We start from the raw sequence: 13,434 nt of genomic DNA, 5'->3' as shown, positions 1-13,434 counted from the left end.
TCTCAGGCTCACGAGATCAGACCCCAATCAGGCTCTGTGCTCAGCGCAGAATCTGCTTCAGATTCTCTCTCTCAAATTAGTAAATAAATCTTAAAAAAAAAAAAGAAAGAAAGAAAGAAAAAACAAACACCACTCTCACTTTAGAGAAGAGAAAACCAACCCAAAGACGTTAAGTGCCAGCCCAATCTCTCATAGCTGAGTTTGGCTTACTCCACAATTTATCAGCACTCTTCCCATCACAACTCTCAGTGATCAGCAAATCAACTACTTTCAAAGTTAACATTGAAGAGCTGCTAAACTCAAGCTGTTCAAATTCTCAACCTCATCTCACCATAACCTCACAGGAAAATGGCTCATATCTAAACACCTTCTCTTTTGAAAAAATTCACAAAATTATAATCATAGATATACGTTCTTATTGAGTAAAAGAAAAATGTTTCATCATGCTGAAAAGTGAATGACAAAGTAACTCCACAATAACCTAAAAAACCCATTGCTACTGCCCACAGGATGAAGCTAAGCCTCTTAAGGAACATGGATGGGAATACATTTTCCACCCCATCCTACCTCCATTCAATTATGCATGTATTTGTTCCTTTGGACCCTTCACCTGGTTGGTTTTCTACTTCTACAGTTTGCTTTCCCTATATTTGGTTCCAATTTTTACCATTAGAATTGCCACACTAAATCAACTTGTGGATTTAAATTCCTCCACCATGAGTCTTTAGCTTTTTGGGAAGAAAAATGAAACCAACACATAATGAATTTGCCTAACAACATAATCATTACACTTGGTACAAAAAAAACACAAGAACCAATCCAAATCCTAACTGTAGACTGTATGAGACATAACTACTCATCAGGAAGCACTCTAGGTAACCAGAATAGTCAAGTCCAATTATTTCCCCTATTCCCTTACTACCAAACTGATTTCAGAAAGACTATTTCAAAGATGCCTGGCTGGCTTAGTCAGTAAGGCATACAACTCTTGATCTCAGAGTTGTGGGCTTGAGCCCCACATTGGGTACAGAAACAACTTTAAAAAAGTAAAATCTTTTAAAAGAAAGAGAAAGAGAGGAAGGAAGAATATTCCAGTTTTAAATGGAAAATTAAAGAGCAGGAAAGGAGTTCAGAAACAGTCTCAAAAGAAAACAGAGGCCTAGAGAGAGGAAAAGAATCTGGTCCTAAGCCATGTGAGGTAGTAGCAGGGTTAAGACTAGGTCACAGGGCTCTGGGATGAGTGGGAATCACCAGACCCACCACTCCCACCCCAGTCCAGTGCCTGACCCACTACACCAACTGCCTACCCAAACAGGCTATTTATATAAGGTCAATAATAATCAGTTAATGCCCTTCCAAGCTAAAATATAACCTCTGTGTGATGCCTTTAAAAGAATTTAAGATATTTTGGCAAGTTACTGTATTCCTTAAAAATTGACCCAGAGGGGCAGCCCCAGTGGCTCAGCGGCTAAGCGCCGCCTTCGGCCCAGGGCCTGATCCTGGAGACCCAGGATCGAGTCCCATATCAGGCTCTCTGCATGGGGCCTGCTTCTCCCTCTGCCTGTGTCTCTCGCCTCTCTCTCTTTCATGAATAAATAAAACCCTTAAAAAAATTAAAAAAAAAATTTTGACCCAGAAACTACTTCCAGGAATCAAATTCTAAGGATATAATCAGACAAATATGCAGAAATGAATGCACAGGAATGTTTACTGCAATACTGTTTAGGATGCCAAAAAAGTGGAGAGAATTAGCTAAATAAACTGAGATAGCTATGCAACACTCGTGTGACATTTTCTCTATCACTGATGGCAGTGCAACTCAGTACAACCTTTCTCAAGGGCAGGTTTGACGATATGTATCAAAATGTTAAATGTGCATATCTTTGACTCAGTAATTCCACTTCTAGGAATTTATTTTAGAATACAGCATAAGGAATTAATCACACAAGTTAAGTACCTAAAAAGTTTATGTTCCAAAGGGTTCATAGAATACCTTATAATACCTTAAAACAAGAAATACTGTTAATTAAAGTTCAAAATTGGTTAAATTATGCTATATCTATAGAATGGAATACTGTGATACCAGCAGAAATTGATACTCATCAGTGGTTCTTTAACTTTTATGGGTCACAGACCCCTTTGAAAAACTATTAATATTGTAGAACCCTGACTTATAGTAAGTGTACATATAGAGGTTTGTTTTTTTTCGTTTTTTTTTTTTTTACTATGTCAGGAGGGTCACAGGTCTCCAGAACTCCTCTATGGGCTCAAGGTAAAACTCTGGATGCTGTACTCTTCTACTAATGGAAACAACATTCACAATATGCTTTAAAGTGAACAGGGTCAGTTACCAAACAACACATAGGATTCCACCGTTGTAAATACATAAATGAGCAAATATCATGGTATAAAAGGACTGCAAAAATAGTTCTCAAAGATTTACAATGTATGTGTCTAAGTAACAAAACATCAGCTGACATTTATTTCCTTCTTTTCACATTTCCACAGTGTTGGAAATTTTTATAATAATCACATATTACTTTTACAGTAATGTTTTTAAAGTTAATTTTCATTTTGAAATGCTCCAAATGAAAACTATATTCAACACGCACTGGTAGATGAAAAGATCAGTTTGTATTCTAGCACAGAATATACAACTATGACCCCATTTTTAAAGAACCATGTATTAGTAAACGGAAAAAACCTTGAAAGGCATATAGTAACCCGCTAGCACCAACAGCTTATGGATGGTAGGAACTCAGATGATTTTTGTATTTTTTTAGTTTATCTCTATCTTCCACCTTAAGTTTTACTGAGAACATGTGCTAATAATAAGGAAGCAAAAGAGGATCAAATGAAGGAGTGAACAAACTAAAGACTGGAAGTATATCCAGCCAACCAAAACATGATTTTTCCCTGAACTGTAAAATTCTTATTCTTCTTTTGGGCTTTTCAGAATTTTCCAAATTTTGTACTTGGAATATACTTGGATCTTGCTGGTTTTCATCTGTGAGTCTAGCATGGCCCCGGGCTCTCAGCAAGTGGATATGAGGCACCGTGGAGCTGTGCAGCAAGGCCTGTAACATAGTTCCTGTTTTACAGGTGAGAAGACCAGGATTTAGGAGTCTATGGGCAGGAAGCCTAGTCATAACTACCTAATCCATGCTTGGCTGTACCTAGCCCTTATGTGGGTGATTTCCACTTATTTATGTGCATGGTCATATTCCTAATCCTGGATAATTATTGCCTATCAAATAAATTCTCCCAGTAGAGTATAGACTCTATGTATTCTATGAACTCTTTGGACTCCAGCAAGTAGAATATATGCTACTTTCAAAGGGGAAAAAAAACACAATTAATATAATAAATAAGAGCCTCTATATATTCAAAGAGTTTTTGGAATACAGAAATATACCACAAAGATTTCTATTAGACTCAACTAGGAGGCTCATGCTCAGAGGGAACAAGTCACATATTCATCATCTACATCCAGCCATCACCCAAGTAAAATAAAACTACTGCTTATGTAAGGTAAAAGATGTCCACTTCTGCTTATCAAACTCCCTTTTATGACTGATTCACAGACTCAGAAATGGGTTATTCAGGGAAAAATGAATCATACACCAAGAAAAATACATCCAGCCTCTGAGTTTTATGGGGATCCAACTGGGCATCAGACCCTGCGCTGGGCATTAGGCCCTATACTGGGCATTGTTGTTAAGCTTTCCTTCTTTATTCATTTCCTCCTCCAAAGTCAGAAGAGTCAGAAACTATTATCTTCATCTTACTAAAGAAGAAACTGAGGCTAAGAAAGGTAAAGTGAGGGACGCCTGGGTGGCTCAGCGGTTGAGCATCTGCCTTCAGCCCAGGGCATGATCCTGGAGTCCCGGAATAGAGTCCCACATCAGGCTCCCTGCATGGAGCCTGCCTCTCTCTCTCTCTCTCTCTCTCTCTCTCTCTCTGTCTCTCATGAAAAAATAAATAAAATCTTAGAAAGAAAGAAAGAAAGAAAGAAAGAAAGAAAGAAAGAAAGAAAGAAAGGTAGGTAGGTAAGGTGAACAGCACAAGGTTACAAAACTCTGAGCATTTTAGATGAGACCTGAACCAAACTTCTGAAGTGAAATCCTATGCTTTTTTCCCTTATACCACTTTTACATTTTATGTAATTCATCAAGAATGTCAGGAAACATAATGAACCACAATCATCCTGGTTAAATTTGAAAATGTTCCTCTCAAAACTTTGATAAAATTTAATTTTTATAAAGTATGTTAAACTAAAAATAAAACACTGAAAAAAGTGAATTTAGAATTCCTAAAACATTCTAAAGAGATTAACAGAAACATCTGCTAAGTTTAGCTAGATGCTTTAAATGACACTGGAAGGAATCTTGAAAATTTGCTACTTACTGCCATTTTACAAGTTTAAAAAGTCTTTTAAATGTAATGCACCACACAAACCACCAGAGGGAGCTTTAAATTTGAAACCAAAATCACAAATGTTTTCAGAAATCTTGACAACCATGTGCTTTAACAAGTTCTCACACTCTACTGGGAGAATTTATTTGATAGGCAATAATTATCCAGGATTAGGAACATGACCATGCACATAAATAAGTGGAAATCACCCACATAAGGGTTAGGTACAGCCAAGCATGGATTAGGTAGTTATGACTAGGCTTCCTGCCCATAGACTCCTAAATCCTGGTCTTCTCACCTGTAAAACAGGAACTATGTTACAGGCCTTGCTGCACAGCTCCACTGTGCCTCATATCCACTTGCTGAGAGCCCGGGGCCATGCTAGACTCACAGATGAAAACCAGCAAGTTCAAAGAAAGGCAAGAGGCAGGAAGGAAGTAAAACTAGGCAGGGACTAACTGACCAGAGCATATGCTCCCACTTCTAAAGGCAACATCTACTACTTAGGTCCAGATTACTGCCACCTATTATCCCATCCTCTTTATTAATTTTTTTCAGATGAAGCCGGGAAATAATTAATTAAAAAAAAATTTTTTAACCCAGAAATCCAGATTTTTTTATTCCTATCTTCCTATTTATAATTATTAGCCACTATTAAAAAAAAAAAAAAAAAAAAACACCACTGTAACCCAAATACAATTCCTCTACAACCTGAATATGGCCTGTGTGCTGCCAGCTCACAACCTTTACTTTCCCTCTAATCTCACAGGCCTGGATGCAGCTGCTACTGCTTCAGGCTGAGATAAAGAAAATGTTTTCTAGGGACGCTTGGGTGGCTCAGCAGTTGAACACCTGCCTTTGGCCCAGGGCGTGATCCTGGAGTCCCAGGATCGAATCCCGCAATGGGCTCCCTGCATGGAGCCTGCTTCTCTCTCTGCCTGCCCCGCCCCCCTCTGTGTCTCTCATGAATAAATAAGAAAAAAAATATATATTTTCTGTAGATTGCCTAATGAATGAGGACAAGAATAATAAACATCTCTGATCAACTTCAAAGGAAAAAAAAAAAGCACTCTGATTCTACATTCTACAAACCTGGGGATCCCTGGGTGGCACAGCGGTTTGGCGCCTGCCTTTGGCACAGGGTGCGGTCCTGGAGACCTAGGATCGAATCCCACGTCAGGCTCCCGGTGCATGGAGCCTGCTTCTCCCTCTGCCTGTGTCTCTGCCTCTCTCTCTCTCTCTATCATAAATAAAAAGTAAAAAACAAAAAAAACAAAAACAAAAATACAAATCTACAAAGAAGGAAAAGGACTCTGTTAGAGATAATGCAGGTCCCAAGGGGAGAAACTGGAATTCTAAACTACGGCTGAACGTCCAGGGTATTTCCTAGTTCTGCTCTAATACACTGGGGCTCTCTTCCCTCTCTGAGGAGCAAAAGAGCAAATGAGGAAACAGACTCAGATTCTGAAAAAGAAGAGACCTATACTAATGTGAGGTAATGATATGATTAAGGAAGAAAGGAGACAAAACTAAGAGTGCAATGGGTGGGAGTCAGCAGCAGGGTGTGAAGGTCAGGTTGGCTGGGCAACTACACCTCCCTAAGACTCAGCTTCACTTCAGTATTAGAGATGTTAACAGCCCTTATCTCAGACTGAAAAGGATAAAATGAAACCATGCATAAAGCACTAAGCACAGGGTATGGCATAAAGAGATAGATAAATGTGCACTAATATTAATGTTATATCCACTCACAGGTGCCTACAAATACAATTTTTCATTTCACTGTAATTTTGTTCCTAAAAGAGGGAGAACGAAAACAATCATTTGTGTCTGTGTTCACAAAATGAACTCAAAGGTTCTGTCCAGTTCTAACTTTACCATAAATAAAAGAGATTTTTTTTTAAGAGTTTATTTATTTGTTCAGGAGAGGCACAGAGAGAGAGAGGCAGAGGGAGAAGCAGGCTCCATGCAGGGAGCCTGATGCGGAACTCGATCCCGGGACTCCAAGATCACGCCCTGAGCGGAAGACAGACGCTCAACCACTGAGCCACCCAGGCGTCCCAAAAGAGAAATTTTTTTTTTTTAAATCCAATAATGCCCTATGCCTCTGGAAATGACAGTTCGTCACATGCAATTTATTCATGGGGGGGAAGATAGACCCCATAAATTCAAATACATCATCAAAAGCCTTCTGAAATTAAAATGGTAACAACTGATTTCTAGAATAAAATGTGTATTTCTGAATGTTTTTCCTCTAGCTTCCAAGATCCCCTCAGCTGAAAATCTAAGATATGAGAAAAAGATGCTACAGAAATCCCCATCCTGGAACAAACACAGTATTCCGAAGAGGCACCTGCGCCCCAATGTTTACAGCAGTAGTGCCCAAAATAGTCAAACTATGCAAGGAGCCCAGATGTCCCTCAACAGATGAATGGACAGACATGATATATACATATACACAAATTACTCAGCCATAAAAAAAAGAAACCTTACCATTTGCAATGATATGGATAGAACTAGAAGCTATTATGCTATGCAAAATAAGTCAATCAAAGATAGAATTACATGATTTCACTCACATGTGGGATTTAAGAAACAAAAGACGATCATAGGGGAAGGGAAGGAAAAATAAAATAAGACAAAATCAGAGAGGAAGACAAACCATAAGAGACTCTTAACTCTAGGAAACAAACTAAGGTTGCTGGAGGAGGGCAGGTGGGAGGATGGGGTAACTGAGTGAGGACACGTAATGTGATGAAACTGGGTGTCACATGCAAATGATGAATCACTGAACTCTACCTAAGACACTAGTAATATACTATATGATAATTAATTGAATTTAAATAAAATTAAATTTTAAAAAAAAGGAAATCCCTACCCTAAAGCCTTACCTGAAAAGCATCTGCTTCAACATCCGATTGGCCGTCACGACCCTGGGCAGGCGGCCAGTGGAGAGGGAGTGGAGCTCCAAATTGGAAGAAATGAGCTGGGTTGTCATATCAGTGTCTGCAGCTGTCCCAGCACCACAACAACTAAAAAATACAATTAGAAACTTAGCTGAAATTCAATTACCAAAGGGGTCAATTAGAAGTGGAACTTCTCGGATAACTTCCAGTAAGTTCAGGTACACAGAGAGACGTTTTTTAGTATATTCTGCACTGTAACTAATCAATCTTAAAAAAACATGAAACTGGTGGCTCAGTGGTTGAATGTCTGCCTTTGGCTCAGGTTGTGATCCCGGAGTCCTGGGATCCAGTCCCGCATTCGGCTCCCCACAGGGAGCCGAATTCATGTCCCTCATGAATTAAAAAAAAAAAAAAAAAAAAAAACTTAAATATGAAACTGAGACTATGCATCTAGTTATATGCAAATGTATTTTCTGTGGCCTGACAGAACATTTCAAATCATTAGCCTCTATGCCTCTAACAGACTATGCATTTTATTAATCCTATAAAAATATATCCAAGCTGTACCAAAGAACAAGGCATGTTAAAAAGCCTTGCAATTTAACATTTACCAAGTGTTTACTACCAGGTACCCATCATAACAAAGTGCTGAGAATAAAGAAAATAGGACACAATCTAAGCCCTTGATTTAAAAGTTGAGTGGAGGGAAAAAAAAAAAAAGTTGAGTGGAGGAGACAAAAATAGGCAAAAATTCTAATACCTTGTATAATACGATACTGCAGCAGAGGTACAAAATGCTATGGGAACCTGGAAGAGACAGTGATTAATTCTGATCTTTGAGAAGAAGTATCACATGAGCTGGATTTAAAAGAATAAAAACACTGTATAAACAAAGAGCAAAGGGCAATTCTAAGCAGAGGGACTGGCAAAAGCAAAGGTGAAACAGCTTGGAGATGAGGGGAACAGGGACAATCTGGTGTAACTGGTTTTAAGAGGGTGATGGCAGCTAAATAAGCTGAAAAGGTAAAATTCTGTGGCACTGTGCAAGATATTAAATACCATGCTACAGAGTTTATTCTGAAAGCAGTGTGGAAATGTGAGACGTCTCCTGAAATGTTTTTTTAAAGATTTTTTAATTTATTTATTCATGAGAGACACAGAGAGAGAGAGAGAGAGAGGCAGAGACACAGGCAGAGGGAGAAGCAGGCTCCATGCAGGGAGCCCCACGTGGGACTTGATCCCGGGACTTCAGGATCACGCCCCGGGCCAAAGGCAGGCACCAAACCGCGGAGGCACCAAGGGATCCCTCTTGAAATATTTTTTTTTTTAATTTTTATTTATTTATGATAGTCACACAGAGAGAGAGAGAGAGAGAGGCAGAGACATAGGCAGAGGGAGAAGCAGGCTCCATGCACCGGGAGCCCGACGTGGGATTCGATCCCGGGTCTCCAGGATCACGCCCTGGGCCAAAGGCAAGCGCCAAACCGCTGCGCCACCCAAGGATCCCTTGAAATATTTTTAAAGAGGAAAGGGATATAATCAGATCTGTGTTTTACAAAATCCAATATGGCAAAATGGTGGATGATAAAGAGACCAAAGGCAGAGGTCATTTAAATGACAGCTGCAATAGTCCTGCTGTGAAACAAGAATGTGAACTAAGGCTTCAGCGGAGGGAATGGTTTCAAGAGGCATACAGAAAGCATAACCGGGGAACCAAGCAAATTAAAGACTAAAGCAAAGAGAAAACTTGTGGGTGACAAGCTTAAGTGATGGGCAGATGAAAATACCATTCAAAGGAGACCAAAAAAAAAAAAAAAGAAAAAAGAAAAAAAAAGAAAATACAAGTTAAACAACAGGTTTTCATGAGGAACAAAGTAAATTCAGTTTTAGCCCTGACAAGTTTGAAAACATAAGAGCTCTTCAAACCAATTGATACTTACTAAATGTTAGGAGATATGAAGTGTATTTTTGAACAGTTCTTGTCTGCAACAACCATTCCTTCAGTTGCCCTTGTATCTGCTCCAAGAACTATGCCATCCTATTTTTCAAAAAAACACATTTTAAAACAATTTCACATATATAAAACACAGCTCTCTACTCTGGTTTAGGAAGAACAATGTTGGCCATACCTTGCTTTCCCCAAACCTCCACCCGCCCCCGCCCCCCCCCCCCCCCAGCTGAAACTCCTTCCAAAAACATTGTGCTATACTTTCAGAATTCAAGAAAAGCCTTGTTATAACGCTATCGGGTGAATCCCGAGTGGGTGGCAGGAATTATCACTCCTGTGTTCAAACGAGGCTCACAAATTCAGTGAATTCCTTACGAATCACAGACCTAATATGGCAAACGTCTGGATTAAGATGCAGAAATCCGGGGATCCCTGGGTGGCGCAGTGGTTTAGCGCCTGCCTTTGGCCCAGGGCGCGATCCTGGAGACCCGGGATCGAATCCCACGTCGGGCTCCCGGTGCATGGAGCCTGCTTCTCCCTCTGCCTGTGTTTCTGCCTCTCTCTCTCTCTCTGTGTGACTATCATAAATAAATAAAAATTAAAAAAAAAAAAAAAAAAAGATGCAGAAATCCTTCCACTGGAATAGCCGCCTCTGTCAATTTCTTTCGAAGTGACATCACTCTTAAACAACAATAACCACGATCTCTTTTGACCCTCTCAACAACTTAAAGCGGGAATTACTGTGTCCATTTGATGGAAGTGCGGCGGTGAGGAGGAAAGCGACTTGCCCAACGTTGGAAGTAGCATAAAAGTCACATGGTTAAACAGACCTGTCTGACCCGAAATCTTGCGTTCTCCCATTAAATAACCCTGCTTCCCAAATTAGTATCTTAGGGGCAGCCCGGGTGGCTCAGCGGTTTAGCGCCTGCCTTTGACCCAGGGCCTGATCCTGGAGTCCCGGGATCGAGTCCCACGTCAGGCTCTCTGCATGGGGCCTGTTCCTCCCTCTGCCTGTGTCTCTGCCTCTCTCTGTCTCTGTGTCTCTCATGAATAAATAAATAAAATCTTTAAAAAAAAAAAATTAGTGTCTTAAAGACAAAAAAAAAAAGGATTGGTCTCACGTCAAGAACTCTAAAAAGTGAGCAAAGAATATAAACTGTTTTTAGGCGCACGAAACCTCCAGACAAACGCTAAAGATCCTTTTCCCTTCTCTGAAACATAAGCCCTCCCTGACGGAGACCGGAGAAGTCAAAGGAAACCAAGCGGCCCGGTTCCCGTCATCCGTCGTCACCGCCGCTCCTGGCCTGTGCCAGCTCACCTTGTAGACCACCCCCGCGATGGTCGTGCCAGTCTTCCGCGCCATTGGAAGCTTGTACCCCTTTTTCGCAAAATCGGCTTCCAAAACGGCATTTCTGAAAGAACAGGGAGAGAGTAAAGCGTCGAAGGGCAGGGCCACATCGCTCCGCACTGGCACCGAGAGCGCCGCTGAATCCCCCCAACATCAGGCCTAGAGTCGCGTTTTTCGACGTGCAGTGCGTCGCCGAGGGGTCGCGTGTCGCCCAAAGAGGCAGAGACGGAACCTGGCCGGGTGCGCTGGGCAAGTGGAAGGGCGGGCTCGGCCGCAAGAGAAACCCACTCGCCCTCGAGGGGCCCTCGTTCCCCTGAGTCACACGGGCCGCGGGGCGCCGGGCGCGGGGCGCAGGCCGCAAGCCCCGCCGTGCACCCTTCACTTGGGACTTCCCAGACCAGACCCGGGCCCAGCTCCGACCCCGGCACCGCACTCCCGCTCCCGCCTGGAACCCGGCCCCGGGCACGGCCGCACCTGCGACAGTTGTCGAAAGAAAAGCCTCCGACCGGCCGCTCATACACTGACACCGCCGCCATCTTCCCGAGAAAGTGCTTCCGCCCGGAGGGCCAAGCACTTCCGGCGCCGGCGGCGACCTGCGCTGAAGGGGCGGGGCGAGCTCCGCGCCGGGGCCTTTGATCTTCGAGTTCTGGCTTCCTAGAGGAGCCCCGACGTGTCTGGAGTATTTCGCCCCAAGTGGCGCGGAGGTGTAACTGACGCCGGGGCAGGGAAAGGACTTGTCCAAGCTGGTGGCTCGGGAGACCAGACTCCTGCGGACCAGACAGAGCTGTTTCTACTGTGAATCACACTCCGTGGTTTTTTTTTTAATTTTTTTATTTATTTATGATAGTTACAGAGAGACAGAGAGGCAGAGACACAGGCAGAGGGAGAAGCAGGCTCCATGCACTGGGAGCCCGACGTGGGATTCGATCCCGGGTCTCCAGGATCGCGCCCTGGGCCAAAGGCAGGCGCCAAACCGCTGCGCCACCCAGGGATCCCACACTCCGTGTTAATTAGGAGACAGACAGCCCCACCGCCTCCTTGCACTGAGCAAGTCCCCTCAACTCTGAACCTCTTTCCTCTGCTGCCAAACGGGGATGAGAGCTACCTCAAAAGGCTGCTGAGAAGTGAGAACAAGAAGAAGCATGTGACAAGATGCTCAACGTCATTGGCCATTGAAAAAATGCACATTGGGCAGCCCGGGTGGTGCAGCAGTTTAGCACCAACTTCAGCCCGGGGTGTGATCCTGGAGACCCGGGATCGAGCCCCACATCGGGCTCCCTGCATGGGGCCTGCTTCTCCCTCTGCCTGTGCCTCTGCCTCTCTCCCTCTCTCTCTCTCTGCAACTCTATGAATAAATAAATAAAATCTTTAAAAAAAAATAATGCACATCAAAATGACAGCGCACGCTCCCTAGAATGGCTAAAATCAAAAAGAGAAAATAATAAGAGTTGGTGGTGACGAGGGGAAGCTGGAATCCTCATCATACGTGCCTGGTGGAAAATCGTTTGGCAATTCCCCAAAAGGTAAACACAGACCCAGCAATTTGTCTCTAAAGTATATACCCAAGAGAATCAAAGTTTTTATGGTCACAAAAACCTGTACACAAATACTCATAGCAGCATAATTTAGCGTAGCCAAATAATGGAAACAACCCAAATGTCCATCAACTGATAAATGGATAAACGAAATGCGGTGTGTCCACACAACAGCATATTATTCAGCTATAAAAGGGAAGGAAACATTGATAAGTGCTACAACAGGGCTGAACCTTGAAAGTATTGTGCTAGGGAGGCCTGGGCGGCTCAGTGGTTGAGCATCTGCCTTCGGCTCAGGTCGTGGTCCCGGGGTCCCGGGGTCAAGCCCTGCATCAGGCTCCCCGAAGGGAGCCTGCTTCTCCCTCCGCATCTCTCATGAATAAATAAATGAAATCGTTTTTTAAAACAGTATTGTGCAAAAGCGAAAGATGCTAGGCACCAAAAAATGCACATAGTATGGTTCCACTTCTCTGAAATCCATACTAGGCGAATCCATGAAGACAGAAACTAGATCGGTGTTTGCAGGATATAGAGGGAGGAAAAAACAGGGAGTGATGGATGGGCACAAAGTCTCTTTTTAGGGTGATGAAAATGTTCTGGAATTAGGTTGTGGTGATGGTTATATGATTGCACATTTTTAAATGGTGAACTTTGTGTTAGGTTAATTTTATTTCCATTTGTGAGAGGCTGCTGTGAGAAATGAAAACTGTACATGGAAAGTGTGTGTCCCTGGCATATAGCAGCTTTTCAATAAATAATGTTAATATATTCATTTCATAGCAAGTAAGTGACAGCCTCGGTATGGGGGAATGAAGTTACAGAGTCTTTCACAACTGTGTGGTTGATAAATATTTGTCACAGGTTAAATTCTCTTTCATTACTTTTCTGGGTCTTTTGTATGGAATTAGGAAAATAAAGCCTTGCCTACCTGGTTCAACGGGAATATCCTGATGAAAAAGTCTCATGCCCATAAGACCCAGACAGGGCAAGTCATAGTTTGACATGTCCTGGACACTGTGGGAGTCAATAAATAATCCTAGGATGAAGGATTTCTTCTACAACATTCATCAAAGTCTCTCACTCCTACACTGGGCTCAGCCCCAAAGGGAATGAACACAAGATGGACCAGATATACTTCCTCTCTTCGTGTTAGAGGCTGAATTGTGCCACCCTAAAATTCTTTTGTCGAAGTCCCAACCTCCAGTACCTCAGAATGTAACCTTATTTGGAGATTGGGCCTTTACAGAGACAATCAAGTTAAAATGAGGTCATTACGGTAGC

General features: G+C 42.4%; 1 protein-coding gene across 2 annotated transcripts in view; it reads right to left on the bottom strand.

The window, feature by feature from the left end:
* PSMB7 (proteasome 20S subunit beta 7) overlaps positions 1-11,247 on the bottom strand; it is a 63,329-nt gene extending 52,082 nt beyond the window's left edge. For both annotated transcript variants that reach the window (XM_049115053.1, XM_025475099.3), the window contains exons 1-4: positions 11,093-11,247; positions 10,589-10,682; positions 9,263-9,360; positions 7,308-7,448 (exon numbers count right to left, since the gene is read on the bottom strand). In XM_049115053.1, coding sequence (XP_048971010.1) covers positions 7,308-7,448; positions 9,263-9,360; positions 10,589-10,682; positions 11,093-11,154 — 395 coding nt within the window. In that variant the 5' untranslated portion in view covers positions 11,155-11,247. The remainder of the gene's footprint in view (positions 1-7,307; positions 7,449-9,262; positions 9,361-10,588; positions 10,683-11,092) is intronic.
* Between the last annotated feature and the right edge of the window lie 2,187 nt (positions 11,248-13,434).

This window comes from Canis lupus, chromosome 9 (assembly GCF_003254725.2).
Source record: "Canis lupus dingo isolate Sandy chromosome 9, ASM325472v2, whole genome shotgun sequence".
NCBI lineage: Eukaryota > Metazoa > Chordata > Mammalia > Carnivora > Canidae > Canis > Canis lupus.
Note: the sequence above shows the minus strand (reverse complement) of the source record. Positions and strands in the feature narration are given on the sequence as shown.